Source organism: Palaemon carinicauda, unplaced genomic scaffold, assembly GCF_036898095.1.
Source record: "Palaemon carinicauda isolate YSFRI2023 unplaced genomic scaffold, ASM3689809v2 scaffold2, whole genome shotgun sequence".
In the NCBI taxonomy this organism is placed as follows: Eukaryota; Metazoa; Arthropoda; class Malacostraca; order Decapoda; family Palaemonidae; genus Palaemon; species Palaemon carinicauda.
Genome location: NW_027169589.1, coordinates 827,501 through 850,755, shown reverse-complemented (window position 1 = coordinate 850,755; position 23,255 = coordinate 827,501). Strand labels below are relative to the sequence as shown.

At 36.9% G+C, this 23,255-nt stretch overlaps 1 protein-coding gene across 1 annotated transcript in view; it reads right to left on the bottom strand.

The window, feature by feature from the left end:
• Positions 1–23,255, bottom strand: part of Cap-D2 (CAP-D2 condensin subunit) — a 307,837-nt gene that overhangs the window by 136,538 nt on the left and 148,044 nt on the right. Inside the window, exons 12-14 of the mRNA XM_068368385.1 lie at positions 14,566–14,815; positions 9,275–9,386; positions 2,309–2,450 (exon numbers count right to left, since the gene is read on the bottom strand). Coding sequence (XP_068224486.1) covers positions 2,309–2,450; positions 9,275–9,386; positions 14,566–14,815 — 504 coding nt within the window. The remainder of the gene's footprint in view (positions 1–2,308; positions 2,451–9,274; positions 9,387–14,565; positions 14,816–23,255) is intronic.

Here is a 23,255-nt window from a genome sequence, read left to right as displayed (position 1 = left end):
ACTCCCTCGACAGAGGTGAGGCAGAAGAGCGTCTGAGGGACAGTCCAGAAGGACAGGCCTCGACAGCCTAACAGGAGTCAGTTTCACCCTAGGTGATGTTATCGCGTCTGAGATTCCTCTTTTCCTCTTCAGGGGAGAAGTAGCCGAGGTTCTTTGCAGGAGCTTTCCTGGTGCCGTCAGATGTTGCGAGGTCACAGAAGAGCAAGATATAGATATAGATAGATAGATAGATATATATATATATATATATATATATATATATATATATATATATATATATATATATATATATATATATATATATATATATATATATATATATATATATATATATATATATATATATATATATATATATATATATATCCTCCTACCCAACTCCTATCAATCCAACTTCCAGGACTTCTTTGATGATGTCTGCGTCACAGGTTGCAGTGAAGATTCAGCAAAGATAAGGCAGGGGAGAGGGAAGGACTTGAAGTTCATCTTCTCTAAAGTTGTGTAGACCAATGATTACGCTCTCACGGGGAAGATACCTCAACAGCACAGCTAAGTGATACGTCCTTAGCACCTTCCGAGATCTACGGACACTAGAGGAAAGAAGGGCGGCATTCCTGCCGTATTCACTCATGGCAGATAAGCTCTGATTTCAATGGAAGATCAATGCTATCCAAGGGCAACCAACTTTCTTAGGTCTCGTTGTGTGGCAAATTGGATAAAACAGCAACACAATATGTGGGATAACGCCAGGTAAGGCAAACAACTGTATCACGATTACAATTACCAGGAAACACTGCCTATTCTTGGCTTCTTCCATTAATATTCCTCAAACTTAGCTGTTTGCAAGACCAATAATTAAATCTGAAAAGGCAAAAGATTAAAACAGCCATGTGAGGGTCCTGAGAACTATGTTTGTACTCTACGGTGACTCAAGTAAAGATGAAGGTAATGCCACCCGCCAGCTACTACTACTAGCTTGTTAGAAGTTTAAATGGCTGTTCTAATTTTGCTAAAAGTTATACTCTTATTAAAGGTCATAGGTTTGCTTAATGTGTATAATGATAAATATAATTACACAATGTACAGGTGTATATACAGTGTAAATAAGGGCAGAAAAAGGAAATCATATACTTGACCATAAAATATATTGAACTATAAACAATCTAACTATAAGATTATGTCCTACAGTATTTGATTATCATAAATGCTTTAGAATATATGAAAACCAAATATGATCCATCAACTAATAACGTTATCTAAATACTATAAACCCTTTAAAAGTTGATAACAGCACTTGGGAAAAAAATTTTGCATGTCAAGAGAAATTTCTTGTTAGTAAATAAAAAAGTACCAAACATTAATTAATCAAGTAATATTAAAGCATGTTATAAAGAAAAGATTAAAAATTAACATAGACAGTGAGTTACGACTTCTTCCTGTACAGTAATGTATACTTTGTATAAACCAAGTATAAAACTCAGCTGACCGAGAGTAATGTTAAATAACTTCATGAAAACAATTATCTAGTTATTCTGAATAGGATGTGAATAAATCTCAATAACTCAAAATGAAGGAACTTTCAATGATCTTTAAAGATAAGATAAACCTGGGCTAAATCAGGATCTATGTTAAGAGCTGGTTACGAGAAACAAACCAGGCTGGCGCTCATCTACCCCAGCTAAGTGAAAGTAAAGTGATCTGCTTTTCCCAGTAAAAAATATTCAAAATCAGGAGATATTTCAGAACAATATAATATATAAGAATAAACATTTATTTCAACTGAAAAATAGAGAAACCAAAATTACAGCGAAAATGGTTTTAAGGTTAAACCACTCAAATTCAAAGGATTGGTTTGTTTACCTGTCAGGCAGCTGAAGTCGAACAAGCCAACTGCTAACAACTTCTCTCCACGGGGCCATTAATAAGGTCTATCTTTTAGTTTTTTTGTAGATTAATAATGAATTCAGAGTTATTAAAATAATTTGCATTTTCTTAACCCTTTTACCCCCAAAGGACGTACTAATACGTTTCACAAAAGCCATACCTTTACCCCCATGGACATACCAGTACGTCCTTGCAAAAAAATGCTATAAAAATTCAGGCATTTTCCAAGAGAATGAGACCAACCTGACCTCTCTATGACAAAAATTAATCCTGTTAGAGCAATTTAAAAAAATATATACTGCAAAATGTGCTGGGGAAAAAATAACCCCTTGGGGGTTAAGGGTTGGAAATTTCCAAAGAGCCTGGGGGAAAAAGGGTTAATATTAGAAATACACCTTCAAAAATTATATGGCTGATACCTCACCTATCATTAGAGATATCTGTGTTGATGTAGAGACGCTGGTAAGCTTCAACCACAGCATCCTTGATTGCCGGCTCTTTGCTCCAAATAAGGACCAACATTTTCAAGACACCTGCCTTGGCATTAAGAAGTCCAAATTCAAATGCTGAAAAAATCAATGGTCATATGATTCAAATAGCAACTGAAAAAAAAATAATTACATCCAATATTCTACATAAGTTATTGTGAAATTGCACTAGCTCTATAGTAATTTGGGGAAAACACTTCACTAAATAAAAGAAAAGAAAATTCATTTCCTATGGTGGCATTTATATCTTTAAAATATACTACAATAGCTACTTAACACTTATATGGATTTAACATTGCCTTGATGGGTGTAAAAAAGGGAGCTGTGAAGGAAAACCCATATTTGAGGGTTGAGTTGCTGTGGTCTCCAATAACTTTCCTTTGAAAGACTGGAGCTGTTACCTTAAATGATATACATACCAAATAAATATTGTTTCCTATGCTCCAAGGATAGTGCATCAATGCTCAAAGCATGGACTCAGTGTGTGTAAGGGAGACTTTCCAGTTCAACCTCTCTTGAATTCGACAGCCCCTCCAGTGCTGTAATTTGTCTACAAAAGATGACGTCAGTACTATATTATCACCTCAGAGACCAGTCCCAATACCCCAGTCGGAGACAATACTACCTGAGCCTCACTTTGCGCCTAACAGCATTCTCAAGTGAGAATCAATTGTCCCACTCCCCTGCTTGAGACTAGGGAGGAAGGAGAATCCTGGAGACCACACAGCTCCTCCCTTAAAATAGGCTTTTCTTTTGTCAAAACCACTTTTATGTGGTCTCCAAGAACTAGTACCAGAGCAATAAGTACACTTGTGCACCACTAGGGACAACCATTTACCATCAAACAAAAAATAGAACACATGTATGTGTTTCTATGGATAAGAACAAAAACTAACAAGTCTGACTGTTACCTCATAAGGGATAACTGAAGAATAGTGGATGGCAGTCATTACACTTCTCCAGAAGTTACCCCTGCACGGGTCACGAATGAGCCAAAAACCACATATGAATTTTGTACTACTTGGATATGTTTCAGGTAATATCTAATTAGAACACCCTATGACCAGACCAACCTACTCTGTATGTCCTGAAATTTCATATTATCAATGAGCACTAGTGAAGAAGCCCTTTTCCTCACATTATGGTTTTTACAGATGGAGACACGATCAGCTTTTTTTTTAATTAGGTAGGTCATAAGAGTAGGGATAGCCCCTGTTGAAAGGGATTTATTGATCTAGGTATTTTGAATGAAACTACCCTTTGAGAATGTGGATCTCTGTATGTACAGTAGAGTTGTGAGGTAGACACTGGACAAAAGTTACTATCTCCCGACTTTAGCGAGGAAATGTAAAACGGACCCCGTCTCAAGAGGCTTTTCATTTTGGGCAAAAAAAAGGAGGCCTAGGGTCAGGATTCGAAGACTACCCAGGATTATGGTGATGAACTCCTAGTCTCTCTGAAAGGCCGAACGTTCACTATATCTTGTACCTAAAGCTAAAACTTTTAAAAATTTACCTTTCTGCAAAACTTCAAAGGAGAGATGTCAGGATGCCAGAAAACTTTAAATCAATCAATCAATCAATCTTCAAGGGAGATGGAAGAATAATTCAACTTATCAGTAGCCAAAACCTCAAGTACCCTAGCCAGGGACCAAGAAACTGCAGCTATTAGAGGAGGTGGTCTGTACTATATAATTTCATGAAACATGTACCTGTCTAGAGACACGTCAAAGGCAAGCTTGAGAGGTTCTGTCAATAGCATTTTATATGACAAATAGTCGATGGATGATGCTTCCTATCCACAAAGAGGTGAACTAAAATGGAAGCTATTAAGTCTAGGGTTATCTGAGAAGATGACCTACTCCTTAGGAAAGCCATCCAAGCTTTCTACACAGATTGGATGACGATCTCTTGCAGCTCATCAAATAAGTCAAGTTGTGAGCTCAGAAATCCCTTTCATAAATACGGGAGAAAATACAAACAAGAAGGTCCTGCATCATAAAGTAGGAAGTGAAGATAATATGACTCCCCACTTTCCAATATAAATGTGCAAACTGAAGTGGGTGTAATCTTGGTCTCAGACATTGAAGCAATGGATACCGCGGGCTGTTTGGTCACAGTGGAACTATTAACACATGTCCTGTAAAGTCCTGAAGGATATTCAAAGCCTTCAAAATCAAACTTGTCGGAGGAAACAGACAGATTGATGACTGTGTTCCACTCTAGATTCCAGATTCACAGCATCTCTTGCCACTGCCTGATAATCCACATTAAGAGTTATATATAGTGGAAGCTTGTGGATCTATTTGGAGATCCAAAACTAACTTTAGAATATCCTGGAAAGAACTTAAGTCTAGGGTCCCCCTTGTATGTAAGACTGTCTGCCTGGATAGGGCATCTGAAACTACGTTGAGAGATTCAGACAGATGGAATGGCACACAACATATTTCTCTCCAGGAGTAACTTTATAGTGGGAAAAGTTACTACACTTTGAAACATCGAGCAAGATTCTCCCCACCCCTTCTGAAGAAACACAGACCCATAGGATGTCTATGAAAATCTTTATATGGGAGTTCCTTCTTGGACTCAGTCTTCATCTCAGGAAGAGTGCCATCAGTTCCAACACATTTAGATGAAATACTGAACATTGAGGGGACTATTTCCCAAGCACACAGATCTCCCTTGAATAACCTCCTCGGTTTCATAATACTTTGTTCTCCTTTTCTTTTTTCTTCACGCTTTGCTCCCCGCAGCCCCGTAACTATTCGTACACTTCTCTTAAGTGTTCAACTTATGCCAAAGTTCGTCTTTTTCCTTTTAAGGTTTTCCTAATTCTTTTCCCTTTTTCCCCTCATAATTTTCCTTACCAAATAATTTTCCTGAATTATTCTGCCTCTCATGGCTGCCTTTCTTGCTCTCTATTGTTCTTGTGTCTTATAAATATTTTACCCTCCAAACACCTGATACCAACCCCCACAGGGACCCCAGAATACCCACCCTCCCCCACACACACAATCCTCCAAGTTGTAATCATACTGTTAATTCTTATATTCTTTAAGTAATAGATCTCAAAGAGCTGTTGTTGATGGGCACCATAGTGAGTATAGGAATGTGATATCCGGTGTTCCACTGGGTAGTGTTCTTGGCCCATTACTTTTCATACTATATACACATGACACGTGGTTTAGCCTAGAAAACAAGCTCGTTGCATATGCAGATGATGCTACTCTCTTTGCATCAATTCCATCCCCTGAATGTAGATCTGGGGTTGGTGAATCCCTTAATAGAGATTTAGCTAAAATTAGTGCATGGTACAAATTATGGGGTATGAAGTTGAATCCTAACAAAACTCAAAGTATAATTGTAAGTAGGTCAAGGACGGTGGCTCCTCAACATCCGGATCTCAGTATTAATAAAGTTTCTTTAAATTTGTATGACTTTTAAAATTCTAGGTGTGATTCTCAACAGCAAATTTACTTTTGAGAAACACATTAGGTCTGTGTCTTCTTCAATTGCACAAAAAATTGGCTTATTGAGAAAGTCTTTTAAGATTTTCGATGATCAATCTATTCTGAAGAAGTGTTTTAATTCTTTCATTCTACCTTGTTTTGAGTATTGTTCTCCTCTCTGGTGTTCAGCTGCTGATTCTCATCTTAATTTGTTGGACAGAAACTTAGGGTCTATTAAATTCCTTATTCCTGATCTAGATATTAATCTTTGACACCATCGTTCAATTAGTTCATTATGCATGTTGCGTAAGATTTTTCATATCTCTGACCATCCTTTACATTCAGATCTCCCTGGACAATTCTATCCTGTTCGTAATACTAGGCAGGCAGTTAATTCTAATAGCCAGGCCTTCTCCATCATGAGGCTCAATACTGCACAGAATTCTAGAAGTTTTGTTCCAGCTGTTATCAAGTTGTGGAATGATCTTCCTAATCGGGTAGTTGAATCAGTAGAACTTCAAAAGTTCAGTTGGAGCAAATGATTTTATGTTGACCAGGCTGACATGAGTCTTTTTATAGTTTATGTATGACATATCTGTTTTTGGCGTTGTTAATAGTCTATATAGGACATACAGTATCTGTTTTGATGTTGTTACTGTTTTAGAATGATTTATTGTTAATTTATTCTCACCATTTATTTATTTCCTTATTTCCTTTCCTCACTGGGCTATTTTTCCCCGTTGGATCCCTTGGGCTTATAGCATCTTGCTTTTCCAACTAGGGTTGTAGCTTGGATAATAATAATAATAATAATAATAATAATTTGTTCTCATCATTTATTTATTTCCTTATTTCCTTTCCTCACTGAGCTATCTTTCCCTATTGGAGCCCTTGGGCTTATAGCATCTTGCTTTTCCAACTAGGGTTGTAGCTTGGCTAGTAATAATAATAATAACTTGTTCTCATCATTTATTTATTTCCTTATTTCCTCTCCTCACTGGGCTATTTTCCCCGTTGGAGCCCTTGAGCTTATAACATCTTGCTTTTCCAACTAGGGTTGTAGCTTGCCTATAAATAATAATAATAACTTGTTCTCATCATTTATTTATTTCCTTATTTCCTTTCCTCACTGGGCTATTTTTTCCTATTGGACCCCTTGGGCTTATAGCATCTTGCTTTTCCAACAGGGGTTGTAGCTTGGCTAGTAATAATAATAATAATAACAATACTGATTAGTTTTTCATCTATTAACTCTGTTTATTCTTTTATTCTTTCCTTCTTTTAATTAATAGCTATCTTTTACTAGATTCTAATGTATTAACTGCAGTATATAGCAAATGTTTTGAATAAGTTAAGAAAAAGTTTCTTCTGCTACATGAGAGAGAGAGAGAGAGAGAGAGAGAGAGAGAGAGAGAGAGAGAGAGAGAGAGAGAGAGAGAGAGCTGGTGTATTCAAATGCTTTCTTTGTTTAATTTTCTTTATGATAAACAATTATTACTAAGATATTCATGTTTTTGGTTTATAAAATAAACTGTGTTTCTGCTTAAGAAAAAATAAAACAATTTGTGACAGTCAACAATGTTCATAAACACAATTTGTCATTGAGAATGTAAACATACCATCTACGCCATCTCTTCGCAAAAAAATCAAAACACTCCTAGTTGAACAAAAGAGAATGATTTTGTACTATATAGATTAAATAATTTCTTATTTATATTTTCCTTAAACACATAACTACAGTATATGATTATATTGAGCATATTAACCCTTTTACCCCCGGGCTATTTGGAAATTTCCAACCCTTAACCCCCAGGGGGTTATTTTTTTCCCAGCACATTTTGCAGTATATTTTTTTTAAATTGCTCTAACAGCCTTAATTTTTGTCATAGAGAGGTCAGGTTGGTCTCATTCTCTTGGAAAATGCCTGAATTTTCTCAAAAAATTATCAAAAATATAAAAAAAAAAAAATTTATAGCATTTTTTTGCAAGGACGTACCGGTACGTCCATGGGGGTAAAGGGATTGCTTTTGTGAAACGTACCAGTACGTCCTTTGGGGGTAAAAGGGTTATATGTTGTTAAATCACTCATTCCAAACTACTGTGTAATTAAAAAAAAATCACAAGATGGTGGAAATACAAGGAAACCAGCAATTTTTTGTTCGGTAATTGTAGCTATATGCGTTTATGAAATAATTATAATGTAACTAACAATACTTTTAACATCATCTGTTAATTTTAGAAGGATGGTTGGGGTATCTCCTATGTTGAACAAGATTGAGAAGGGACAGCTGAGATGGCTGGGACATTTAATGAGAATGGATGGAAATAGAATTGCAAGGAAGAGATGGGACTGGACGCCTGGTGGGAGGAGATCAAGAGGTAGACCACGTAAACGCTGGAGGGATGGAATTGAAGATATTTTGACAAAGAACAACATGCCAACAATTGAACAGCTGAGAAGAGAGGGAATTTTTGAAAACAGAATTGAGTGGAGGAGACAACTGATTCCACTGACAGGCTGAAAGCCTACCTGGGAGTGGAAGTGAAGTGAAGTGAAGTGTTAATTTTCTAACCAATTGAAGTAGATGTGATAAAATTATTACTTGGAAAGAGACGATTACAAGGAATTGTGCCATATTTCAAAAATGCTGCATATGACATACCAAATTATTAGCGGTCATTGTATAAAATATATACAGTACACATAGCTCATCCTAAATTGTACTGTATACATATTGTACAGTACAGAATTGCAGTGTTGTTGTTTACTGTAAATATAGGCTACTTGTGCGGTGATTCAAGTCGTCCGAACAAAAACATGGAACACTGACAGTACAGATAATCTTTACTGGAGTGATAGTATACAACAGTAAGATACACTACATTATAAGCAAGTGTTATACAGTATCACTAGATAGGGGACAACTATACTATGATTGAAGCAAAGTAAAACCAATATTAGGCAGTACTTGGTGGGTTAAGTATCTGAGTGTAGATAACGACAGTGAATTGTTAGGTTAGGAATTATCCAAACCTAGCATTTCGCATGGCAAGAGATCGATCCCCGCCCAGGACCGTGAGTTTAAGCTGTTTACTGGGGAGGCTACTGCTGTGGTAGGGCACCACCGTGGGGGGTTGGGATTGCCCGGCTGACGTTCTGGTGAGCATCTACAGTATTCTGATGGAACCGGAACTGAAACCAGTCACCTTTAACCTTTAACCTTTAAAGAAAAACTTATTTTCGCAATTTTTACCTTATCACGACTGTCTCTGTAACGTAATCCTCGCGAAAAACAAGGGCTGACTGTACAAAGAAGAACAATCGTTTCAAATTTTCCTTGCAGAAAAGCAGTGTTTGAAACATAAAGGAAAATAAACATTGACTTAGTACAGCGATAATATTCATGAAACTTTGCTTATAGTAATCTCTCCACAATAGGCTATACGAACTTACCTGTGACAAAGAATGAAATGGCTTCCATGACATCCGATACTTGCTTGCTACCTAGCAGCTGGCACACAACAGGAATACCTATATTGATCAGTTTAGCAAATCCAACAGAATCCTGTAAAAATAAAATCCTTAGGAACATTCTTTTAAATATCAAAACTGGAAAAGCCTTAAGTTATTAAGTGTCTTAAAAAACTATAAATATTTGATTTAATTTGCACTTTTCCTACATATACAAACCTGACTTATTTATATGGGTATTCTCTATTGCTGTTTTGCTGCAACCCGAATTAAAGAAGTCCTTTGGGCCTGGCACCATTGTATGGATGCCACCTGTTCCCAATTGCGTTGAATAGGCGCGTAGGAGCTATTGTTCAATCCCCAATTTAGTCTTGGTTTAAGACTTTTGGGGTGGACGAGGTGGAAAATATAAATAAATAAATTATATATATATATATATATATTTATATATATATATATATATATATATATATATATATATATACACACACACACACATATATATACATATATAAACTATATATATACACACACATACACGGTTCTAGGACGTTTGCGTACTGGACGTTTGCGTCCCGGACAGTTGTGTCCCGGACAATTGCGTCCCCAGACAATTGTGTCCCCGGACATATGCGTCCCGGACATTTGCGTACCTGTATGTGTTTTACTGATTCTATAAAGCTTTTTATCTTTACCTTTACTCTATACTTTTACACAGCAATTTTATTTATACCTCTATCCACCCTGAATATGCATGTTTTAATGGCATCAAATAATTTGGATTCTTACTTTATGCTTTGACAATAATTATACCTTTAGCCACATTGGACACAAAAGGACATATATATATGTATATATATGTATATATATATATATATATATATATATATATATATGTTTATCAAAGGCCACCACACAATCAAAATGACTTTCCCGTCCGGGTTTCATAGCAAAAGAGATATATATATATATATATATATATATATATATATATATATATATATATATATATATATATATATATATATATATATATATATATATATATATATATATATATATATATATATATATATATATATATATATATATATATATATATATATATATATATATATAGATATATATATATATATATATATATATATATATATATATATATATATATATATATATAGACATCAATATTTCATTTGCACGTTTTATCATCTGTAAAACTTTATAAAATTGAAAATTTTTATACATGTATACACCATGAATTTTCTATCAACCGAAAAAGATTAAGTCATATTTTTTTTTAATAATGACTTAGGATGGCTACTTTTAAGCTCATACCTAAAACCTAAAATGTATGCATGTTAGGAGCAACTCCTCGTAAGAAAAAAAATTTGTTATCGGAATTGTACTAATCATTGAATGACTGTAGGCGAAAAGTGACCATCTTATTTCTCATTAGAAAAAAAATCCAGAAATTAATGAAATTATACAATATATTACACAAATAAAAAAAAAAATAGCTTAGCAACTCGCCACTATGTAACCGAAGTAAATAAAAAAGAAAACTAAGGTTGAACTTCCTTGAACTAAATGTCGTTTCTGCTTCTACAGAAATAAGGAATTGTTTTCAAATGTCTACGTAAACACAAAAGTAAAATGATAGTTAAGTACAGTAATTTTCAGTTCTGTGCTTTGGATTTATGCCGTATATCTTATATACAGTAATTAGTAATTTTGTAATTGAGCGATAACGTACATACATACATGCATACATACATGCATACATACATACATACATACATACATACATGTATACAGACATACAGATAGACAGAGAGTCACTTACGTATCTTTTAACAAATATTACCTGGTCACTAAAAACAAGTACAGGTACGCAAATTGCCGGGACGAAAAAGTCCGGGGACGCAATTGCCTGGGACACAACTGTCCGGGACGCAAATGTCCAGTACGCAATTGTCCTACCACCCACATACACATATATACATTCACACACACACACATATATATAATGTGTGTGTATATATATATATATATATATATATATATATATATATATATATATATATATATATATATATATATATATATATATATATATATATATATATATGTAGATGAAATCATGATGAGGGGTAGATGGAGATGGTTTGGGCATGCTATTCGCACTCCCCAAGAGAAATTAGTTCACCAGACTTTTAACTCGGCTCCACAAGGCACTAGAAGAGTTGGAAGACCCAGGCCTACATGGCTAAGGATTATCAAACTTGACGTAGATGATGAATGGAGAGGTATTGAATTAAAAGCTCAAGATAAGAGACGACTGCCGAAATCTAACAGAGGCCCTTTGCATCAATAGGCGTAGGAGGTGGTGGTGATGATGATGATGATGAGTACTCCCAAGAAAGGAAGGCACTATTCAATCTACTCCTATACCAGAAATATGATGAAAATAACTGATGACGTGATATCATGTTAGTGTCTTGCAGAGACAGCAAAGGTTTTAAATCACCTGCTGGGTGGCTACCACAGGACCTAGGGAGAATGTTTAAAAAGATCTGTGGGTACAACCTCCTAAGTACTATAAAGAGCTTTGAAGGTAGTCTGTCTTTTCACGACGCCAGTACTAAGAACCTGTACCACCAACTGGTTTTTGCGGAATACTAAGGCTGCAGCAACACAATGCATGTTATGTCCCTTGCCATGAGCCCTAGTTGACACTTCTCCGAAAGATTTGTATGTTCTCATATAGTCTCTCGCAACCAGGAAATGGCGTTCTTGGTAACTCCTTTCTTGTTTCAACCTGTACTTATAAACAAGTTGGGGATGGTAGGACAAAAGGCAAAGTTCCTAAAGACTGACCACAATTACAGGAGAAAGTAACAAACTGTTGGGATCCTCACTTATTTCCTTGAGTGCTGAAATTGTAAAGAAGTAAAATTTGTTATCTTAAATTGATGGGACTTAGGTCTTACCTATAAATTCTTACAAGGAAGAAAAATGCATATCTTTTTACCCCCTGGAGTGTGACACTACATGAAATAGACGATGTAGTTTGCACACTCTCTTTGATACTAGTAGAGCTAAGAGCAATGCTATTTTCAATATTAGAGCTTTATCTAATGCCTTGTGAAGAGGTTTGTAAGGTGATAACTTTAGAGACTTAGAACCTTTAACACAATCCAGGATGGGGGATCGAGTTAACGAGGTGGGCAAAACCTTAAGGCTGATCGATAGCCTTTTAACTCAGTAACTGAGAGAAGTTTCCCCTATAGAAAAACTAAAATGCCTGCAATCAGTGGTATAGTGGCCTTAAGAAGAGCAATGTTCTTTTTATGACACAATTTACAGAAGTGACCACTTTTCCTGACAGACTGCTGCAGAGGACTTGCAGAGGTATCCTGAAAGTGGCTCATCAGTCGGTCACAAAAAACCTTTCTTTCAGAGGAGGTGCTGGATAACCTCCAGCCGTGAAGAGACAGGCAGTGAGCTGCTTCATTTAAATTTTTCATGTGAAGCTGATGTAGAAGATTTGGACAATCTGGAAGTACTCTTGGAACTTCAACAAAAACATCGAGGTACCACTTCACTTGTGGCTACCTAGAGGTGACTAGCATTAATCTTAGATTTTGTGACAACCTGACCTTGTTCAAAACCGACGAAACAGGCATAACGTGGGAAAAACATAGATGTCCATCCCATCACAGGGGTGTTCTAAGTGTCTTCTATTACTGCTGATGGGTCAGGAATTGAAGAACAATGTGCTAGTAGTTTGTTTAGATGGGTGGCAAATATGTCTGTGATCTGGGAACCTCATAAAGTCAGGAGACTCCTCGCCACTAGAGGACTCAAACAACATTCTGAACCAACTATCGTCCCAAGACGGCTCGAATTGTCTGCTGTCACATCCTTTTTCCCAGGGCTGGGAGATGAATGGCATTTACTTATGCCACACGTTGCATCTCTATTGCCAACTGGCAGAGGAGATGGGATACTGAGCCCTGTGCTTCTTGACATATATCACTTTAGCCCGTACTTATATATATCAAAATAAATATAACCAATCCCTACGAAAAACTTTGAAGCCTGTACTTCTTTTTCTGCTCATTTATATATTTACAATTTTTATGTTATAGAGATGTTGAAAGATACATAGTGTCAAAGACGATAACTAAACACTTGCTAACGTGTAAAATTTGCCTGGAAAGTAGGCAGAAAAGAATACATTAAGCTAGTAATGCATTACTTATATATAAGCATTTAGTAAATGTAGCATATATATTTCTGGATTTGAGGGAAGGGGCTCACCTACTAAGTTTAGTCAATAATCATGAGATATGATGAATATGTCCTTATGATCCACAGTGTTGAGGAAAACCACTTGTAAAAGTTCATACTTATGTATACTAATGTATATTCAGCATATTGCTAAAAAAGAAAAATCTTTGAAGCCCTATTTCTCAAAATATGAAATTTTTGGAGAAAAATTGCAGCTATTTTGAATATTGATCCCCAAACATTTCAACTATTTTCTTCAAAATTTATAAATTTTTGCCATTCAAACATGAAAAGATGGAATTATATAGCCTACAGGTACATTCACTTTTTGAAGAAAAAAAAAAAAAACATCCATATGAAAAATAGTCATTTTTGAAAATTACTTCTATACAATGATAATAGCATACATATAAAAAGGTTAAGAAAACTAGGAAAATATCCAATGTACAACCTTTACAGCATAAAATTCTTTTTCAAATGGTTTATAATGAAAAAAAAAATTGATCCAGAAACAGAAAAGTATAAGTTTGAAGTAACCAAAAAATAAATTGTTTTGATGAGGCTGAGTCATGCCCAGGGTTGCTGTGGCCTGACTGGTAAAGTCTCTGCCTGGTGTTTGCCAGTCGGGGGTTCGAGTCCCGCTCAGACTCGTTAGTGCCATTAGGGTCTGCAACCTTACCATCCTTGTGAGCTAAGGTTGGGGGGTTTGGGGGAGCCTATAGGTCTATGTGCTGAGTCATCAGCAACCACTGCCTGGCCCTCCCTGGTTCTAGCTTGGGTGGAGAAGAGGCTTGGGCGCTGATCATATAATATACGGTCAGTCTCTAGGGCATTGTCCTGATCGCTAGGGCAATGTCACTGTCCCTTGCCTCTGCCATTCATAAGTGACCTTTAAACCTATAAAGGCTATAAGATCAAATCCCAATTGTCAACTGACTTGCATTCCAAGAATGTTTCAACTGAATATAAACACAAATTACCTTTAAATAAGCCACCAGTAATTTCTGTTTCGTTACTTCTGGATTTTCCTTCTCGACCTCTTCTTCTTCATCTTCTTCTTCACAATCTTCCCCTTCCTTATCATCATCTTTACCCTGAGAATTTCTCAATTCCATTGATTTTGATGATATGAAGACGCGCTTCAGCACTACAAGAATGTGCATCTGGCGAGATGAAAAACTGGTGGTGTCAATGTCCGTGTTGGTTTGGAATGCTTGCTCCGGATCATACCTGTTAATGAGAGATGATTAAAAACTAATATCATTATCATTATTATCATTACCCCTTTTACCACCAAAGGACGTACTGGTACGTTTCACAAAAGCCATCCCTTTACCCCCATGGACGTACCGGTACGTCCTTGCAAAAAAATGCTATGAAAATTTTTTTTTTCATATTTTTTATAATTTTTGAGAAAATTCAGGCATTTTCCAAGAGAATAAGACCAACCTGACCTCTCTATGACAAAAATTAAGGCTGTTAGAGCAATTAAAAAAAATATACTGCAAAATGTGCTGGGAAAAAAATAACCCCCTGGGGGTTAAGGGTTGGAAATTTCCAAATAGCCTGGGGGTAAAAGGGTTACTAGCCAAGCTACAACCCTAGTTGGATAAGCAAGATGCTATAGGCCCAAGGGCTCCAACAGGAAAAAATAGCCCAGTGAGGAAAGGATATAAGGAAATAAATAAATGATGAGAATAAATTAACAATATATCATTTAAAAAACAGTAACAGCGTCAAAACAGATATGTCTTATATAAACTATTAACAACGTCAAAAACAGATATGTCATATATAAACAATAAAAAGACTCATGTCAGCCTGGTCAACATAAAAACATTAATAGAAATAAAAGAAAAAAAAAATCATAAAACTGAAAGCAAATTGATAGACCAGAGAAAACGCTAAAAAATATCAATAATCAAACAATCTAGAAAATATGTGATGTTCAAATTCCAAGAAATGCACTATATATTATCATAAACCCATTGATACAATCAAAACCACAAGGAATTATTGTCTATTGATATGCAATGAATCTACTTTTCACTATTTTGCTTTCAAGATATTCAAACACGTCTGCATTACATTTTACCAACCTACAGTCAGCGCGGATCGCTGTGTCCGGCCAGTCGGCCGGACACTTCGTTCCGCGTCTTTCGGAGTCATCACGATCATCGGGTAAAAAATCGACTGAGACTTATTGACTAATTGGCATCTTTTTGTCCAAGTTATCACCTACTCATCTGCGTGGGTGGAAAGTAGCCAGTGTGTTTCCTGAAGCCGTGAAGTGAGGTCGTGTTCCGTTTAGAGGGCCAAGTTGCAATCGTTCTTTTGTGAATTCGCGTGGCATTTTTGTGTAAACCCCGTACAAGTCACGATGATATTGTTAGAGTGATAACTTGTCATAAGTTAGGTCTTCAAACGAAGGAAATTGTTAAGAACACCGGCGTAAACGAGAGGACAGTGGGGCGCTGGGTAGCCAAGTTCAAGGAAGGGGGTAGCAATGAGATCCCTTATCATTCCCATGCTGGTTCCCCCCCCCACCCCGGAAGATCCCTGATCGTACTTTGTTACTTTTAAAACGAAGCCTTGATGCAAATCCAACCTTAACAGCGAAGCAATTGAAGGAACAGAACCCTAAATTGTTGAACGACGTCAGTGTTCGTACGATCCAGGAAAACCTGTCAAAGCGCCTCGACTACGAGAAAGTTGTTGCCAGAAAAAAGCCAGCTTTAACCGAGAAACAAAGGAAGAGGAGGGTTGCTTTTGCCAAGACATACAAGGATTGGACCTTGGAGCAGTGGCGAAGTGTTTTGTGGAGTGATGAAGCGACCTTTTGTGTGAGTGAAACGGCCGGGAAAAAAGTTTGGAGGCGCAAGGGGTCGGACCCTCTTAAGCCTAATCTAACGGCCAAGACAGTTAAGCACCCAGCATCCCTTATGGTATGGGGCACTTTTGCCTACGGTGGTGCCCCAAGGCTTGTTGTTCTTCCTAAAGGTGTGACGGTTAATGCTGACCGGTATCTGAAAATTTTAAAGGATAATTTAGCCGATTGTTTTGCCGCTACTGGAGAGGAAATCTTTCAGCAGGACGGTGCCCCTTGCCACACGGCTAAGAAGGTGAAAAAGTGGCTAGAAAATAGCGAAATGGACTTTATTACTGACTGGCCAGGTCAAAGTCCTGATATTTCGCCCATTGAGAACCTTTGGGCGATTGTAAAAGCTCGGCTTCGTAAAGAAATTACGACAAACGTCACACTTCTCGAGGCGGCGCTCCATAAAGTGTGGGCTGAAATACCTGCCGAAATACTCCAAAACCTCGCCGATAGTGTTCCTCAACGACTTTTGGAGGTCAGGAAGAGGAAAGGCTACCCTATAGACAAGTAGCAGGGATATTGGTGAGTGTTCAATTAAATTTTCATTGATTTTTATTGTGTATTAGCGTTGATATTTAGCGGGGGACCAAATTGAATGCATGGCGGATGCTGCCCGGACACAGCGATCCGCGCTGACTGTAGTTAAGTAAGGAATTTATAAGATATAATGAAAATATCCAGAGATCCTCAAAGCAAAAGTGTAGCTCTGTGCTTGTAAACCTTCAATCTACCTCAACCTCAAGCTATATTCCTCATGCTGTGTACATCTTAATAACTATATAGCATTCATTAGTAGGTTAAACTGCCCAACAAATCATCATTATAAAAATAAAAGTTTTTTTTTATGAGACGATTTTATCCAAAATTGCAAAAATTAAAATCACTATGGTATAAAATTATTTAGTCATGCCTCTCTTCACAAAAGAATCTGCTTACAAAATTTTCACGCTTCGAAACGAGATGCGAATTTTATTCTGACTCACATTGCGAAAAATGTTTCTTGATGAGAAAAGATTTTCCAGCCAGGCCAGGAATAAAAAAATTTGAAGAAAACGGGTTGTTTACTCAACAGAAAACGTATCTATCTATAGTAAGGTAACTATAATAGTGCAGTACATATGGTACTGCATATTTCGTATATGTACAGTATTTTACTATACGTATTGTATTATTTTCCATTTATTATTGCATTATGTTCTAATAACTACTTAATTTACAAGTATTAACAGTTAGTTTAGGTATATTGAATGGTTCAAATGTATTTGGCTGTACAGTATTTCATTGTGGTTATACTGTAGCTTCATCATAAAATTTAATGTGATGTTTTGGTAGGGTTGGGAAAAAAATATGCAATTTACAGTGATACCTCGGTAGTCGAACGACTCTATACTCGAACAATTCGGAGTTCGACCAAAATTTTCGAGAAATTTTTGCTGCGGTGCTCGACCAAAAATTCGGTACTCGACCAGCCGAACACGTGACGACCGCATGGGCTTTGTGATGATCGCGCCATCTCGGCCACTCTCGCTTGTTCGGGAAGCATCAGTTCTCTCGAGAGCGTCACTCAGACAACGCGCGATCAGCATTCGTTGTGATTTAGTGATTTTCAGTGCTTTTAATTGCTTTTTTAGCTTTCATAATGAGTCCCAAGAAAGTAATGAGTGTTAAGGGGAAGGAGAAGAGGAAAACAGTGCGAACAACGATCGAGTTGAAGAAGGAAATTATAGCGAAATATGAGAATGGTGTACGAGTGTCCGATTTAGCGGTAGAATACGGAATGGCGAAGTCGACCATTTCTACGTTTTTAAAGCATAAAGAAATGATTAAGAAGGCGAATGTTGCAACGGGAGTTACGGCGGTAACTAAGCAAAGGCCACAAGTGATTGAGGAGATGGAAAAGTTGCTTTTAATATTTATTAAAGAAAAACAGTTGGCCGGGGAAAGTGTTAGTGAAGCGTTCATTTGTGAAAAAGCGTTGCATATCTATGAAGAATTAGTGAAGAAAAGTCCGAGTACCAGTGAAAGTGATTCATTTACATTTAAAGCGAGCAGGGGTTGGTTTGAAAAGTTTCGTAATAGAACAGGTATTCATCGTGTTACTAGGCATGGGGAGGCAGCTAGTTCGGATCAAATTGCAGCCGATAAATACGTGGGGGAATTCGATCGGTACATAAATGAACAAAATTTGATCGCACAACAAGTCTTTAATTGTGATGAGACTGGGTTATTTTGGAAGAAAATGCCAGCCAATACGTACATTACCAAGGACGAGACGAAGATGCCAGGTCACAAGCCAATGAAAGATAGGCTAACATTGAAACAATTAACAATAGACCAGTTTTTCACAAAAGAAAAGAAAGCTGCTACATCAAAGCCTGTTTCTCCTCCAAAGAAGAGACAAAGAAGAGAAGAAACCCCTGAAATAGATCTGCCCACCCTTTCATTGGAGAGAGAAACAACTCCTGAAGGAGAACTACCCCGCCACATCATGGAAGGGGACTCTCCTTCCAAGCAGTAACCTCCCCCTTCCATCCTCTCCACATCCATCCCTGTATGCCATCGAACCGCTGCTCAAAGGTATGTTCACTACAGTACAGAAAATGGTTTAAAATTGTTTTATTTTAGTACAGTAAATGGTTTAAAATTGTTTTATAGGATTTTCTGACCAATTTCATACACATTTAGATAATTATTGTTGTTTAGGTACACGTTTTATTAATATTTTGGGCCTGTTCGAGTGCTTGGGAACGGAATAGAATATATACCATTATTTCTTATGGGGAAAAAAAATTCGGTACTCGAACAAATCGGAGGTCGAACACGGATCTCGAACGGATTATGGTCGAGTACCGAGGTATCACTGTACATGTAAAATGTTACTCGTAACACAAAATTTTCACGAAACGAAAGCCACTCCAAAACGAATTAATTTCTAATTAAGTTCTAATACTGCAAACTTGTATTTTAATTTTTTAAGAATAAACAACTTTTAACAATAATCACAAGGATAGACAATTAAGATATAGTCTGACATTTATGTTCACAGATAATTTTTATCACAGAATTATAAATATGAATCGGATGTCTTCTCTATGAATCTGAGAATTCTTGAAGATTCTCAAGAATATACCTTTTCAGATACCCGGCTGTTTATGATAATTTCATCACTAACGCTCATGATTTTCATACATTGAAATATCAAGTCATAAATACCATTTAATAGCAGTTGAGGAATACCATTAATCTAATTATAAAATTTTCTCTTTTTCCAAAAGAAAAATATGTTATGAAAACAGAAAATACGTCGAACTCTATTCAACATTAATTTTCCATATCTATATTGATGTCTCACAGGAGTATATAATACAGGAGAGTGGGTTCCCAGGCCCCTCGTCCAGTCTCTTTTAGTCACCTCTTGACACGCAGGGATACGTTGGCGCTATTCTAATTGTTATACCCACATGGCCACAGGGGGCAAGGAAAAGATGGGCGGAATATTTTGAAAATTTACTGAATGTTGAGGATAATAGGGAGGCAGATATAATTGCTGTTGCAGGTGTTGAGGTGCCAGTGATGGGAGATAAGAATGAGAGAGAGATTACAAGAGATGAAGTGAGGAGAGCACTAGATGAAACGAGAGTAGGAAAAGAATCTGGTATGGATGGTGTGAGAGCTGAGATGTTGAAGGAAGGGGGTGTGACTGTACTTGAATGGTTGGTGAGATTGTTTAATATGTGTTTTGTGTTGTCAATGGTACCAGTAGATTGGGTTTGTGCATGTATTGTACCACTATATATGGGTAACATAGAAGTGCATGAGTGTTGTAATTCAAGGGGTATTAGTTTGTTGAGTGTAGTTGGAAAAGTGTATGGTAGAGTACTGATTAATAGGATTAAGGATAAAAGAGAGAATGCAATCTTAGAAGTACAGGGTGGTTTTAGAAGAGGTAGAGGATGTATGAATCAGATTTTAACAGTTAGGCAGATATGCGAGAAATATTTAGCTAAAGGTAAGGAGGTGTATGTTGTGTTCATGGATCTGAAGAAAGCGTATGATAAGAGTTGATAGGGAAGCAATGTGGAATGTGATGAGGTTATATGGAGTTGGTGGAAGGTTGTTGCAAGCAGTGAAAAGTCTTTACAAAGGTAGTAAAGCATGTGTTAGGATAGGAAATGAAGTGAGCAATTGGTTTTCAGTGAGAGTGGGGCTGAGAAAAGGATGTGTGATGTTGCCATGGTTGTTTAACTTGTATGTTGATGGAGTGGTGAGAGAGGTGAATGCTCGAATGCTTGGACGAGGATTGAAACTGGTAGACAAGAATGAACATGAATGGGTAAATCAGTTGTTGTTTGCGGATGATACTGTACTGGTTGCAGACACAGAAGAGAAGCTTGGCCGATTAGTGACAGAATTTGGAAGGGTATGTGAGAGAAGGAAGTAGAGTTAATGTGGGTAAGAGTACGGTAATGAGATGTACGAGAAGGGAAGGTGGTGCGAGATTGAATGTCATGTTGAATTGAGAGTTACTTGAGGAAGTGGATCACTTCAAGTACTTAGGGTCTGTTGTTGCAGCAAATGGTGGAGTAGAAGCAGATGTACGTCAGTGTGTGAATGAATGATGCAAAGTGTTGGGGGCAGTGAAGGGAGTGGTAAAGAATAGAGGGTTGGGCATGAATGTAAAGAAAGTTCTGTATGAGAGGGGATTGTACCAGCTGTGATGTATGGATCGGAATTGTGGGGAATGAAAGTGACGGAGAGACAGAAATTGAATGTGTTTGAGATGAAGTGTCTGAGGAGTATGGCTGGTGTATCTCGAGTAAATAGGGTTAGGAACGAAGTAGTGAGGGTAAGAACGAGTGTAAGAAATGATTTAGCAGCTAGAGTGGATATGAATGTGTTGAGGTGGTTTGGCCATATTGAGAGAATGGCAAAAGTCTGTCGGCTAAAGAAGGTGATGAATGCAAGAGTTGATGGGAGAAGTACAAGAGGAAGGTAAAGGTTTGGGTGGATGGATGGAGTAAAGAAAGCTCTCGGTGATAGGAGGATAGATGTGAGAGGCAAGAGAGCGAGCTAAAAATAGTAATGAATGGCAAGTTGGCCCTGCTGCTCCTTCCAGTCGCCTTGGATGACCGCGGAGGTAGCAGCAGTGGGGGTTTCAGCGTTATAAAGCTCCATCTGTGGTGGATAACAGGGGAGGATGGGCTGTGGCACCCTAGCAGTACCAACCGAACTCGGTTGAGTCCCTCGTCAGGCTGGGAGGAGTGTAGAGAGGAAAGGTCCCTTTTTTTCATTTGTTTGATGTTGGCTATCCCCAAAAATTGGGGGAAGTGCCTTGTTAAATAGATAGATCTATATTGAATGCAAAGTCTAACCAAAATGATATTCCCCTTCACAGCCACTTAGCTTGTTAAAATTAAAAAGTAATGTCAACATCAACCTTCTTTCTGACAGCAATGTATATATTTGATATGGAAACAAACTGATGAAAAGTCTAATAACTTTCATGCTCTATGTTATGTCCTTTTAAAAACTTTCATAAAAAAGGGACAAATTATTTCATCAACAAATAAGAGATGTACAAGAAAGTTATTCCTTTCCCAATCAACAAAAAGAAACCAATATTTGTACCTCACTGATGTCGATTTGAATTAATTGCACAAGAGAAAAATGTCTGGCTACCTCTAGGTAACAAGGGAGAGCTGATATTTAAGGGAAGAAGGAGAGGGGAGGTTTTGTGAAAGTCTTCCGGGGAGGGGAAGGGGTAAGGGAAAAATAGTAACGAGGATCTTGTGTACATGGAAGTGAGAAATGGACTTTAGTAAAAGACAAAGGGGATAAATCTAGATAAAATTTTATGCAGTAACTTCATCTATACAAAATCTGCAATATATTAGATTAATACAGAGAGCACATAATGGGGAATATTAAAAAAAAAGGGAATAAGGATATGGAATAAATATGGTAATATGGATAATAAATAAGGTAGGGAATCAGCAAAAATGTACGAATAACAGAAATGGAATTATAAATGAAAAGGAAACAGATAAGAAGGTAGAATGGGAGAAACCTTCTAGCCATTGAGCCAATATTCCATTTACTTAAAACACATTTAGAATGCATGACTACACAAGCCAACAATACCAAGTGGTGGTGTAATGGCGAGTGATTTAAATATTTTGACCGGTCCGTCCCAGTTTAGCAGCCAGGTATATGTGAATTTCAAAAGCATGCTTTTTATAATAGTATCAGTAGTTCAAAACCATAGTCATTTTCTTTTTGCCCTTATTCCCTTTTGTTTGTTATTTTTAACTTCCTGTATATTCTATCTTTTAAATTCATTTAAATGCCAAAGGATAAAATGTTTCTCCTATTCTATTCTTCTATTTCCTTTTCATTAATTTTTCATTCCTGCTACTGTTCATTTCAGTCCATGTGCATATTTTATATCATTCCTTATTGCATGTTATCCTTATCTTTCATGTACCTTATCATCCTTATTCTGTTTCATTCAGTATTTCCTACTATATATTGTGTGCATTAACTTGATTTGATGAAGATTTAGCAAATAAATTTACATTTCTTAAAAAAGCTATTAGAAGATATCTAGAGATGTTCAGCAGTCATTATAATTGTTTTTTAATTCAGAGTAAAGCACCAGTCACAACTTGCGAGCAATCAGGAAGTCTGTTTCCTCAGGTGTGCCACACCCCTTCAGTAGATACGTCTGTGAACAGCAGTAGTGGAACTCCCATAGTGAGGTACTCATCATTTTGTCACCAGCTGCGATCACTA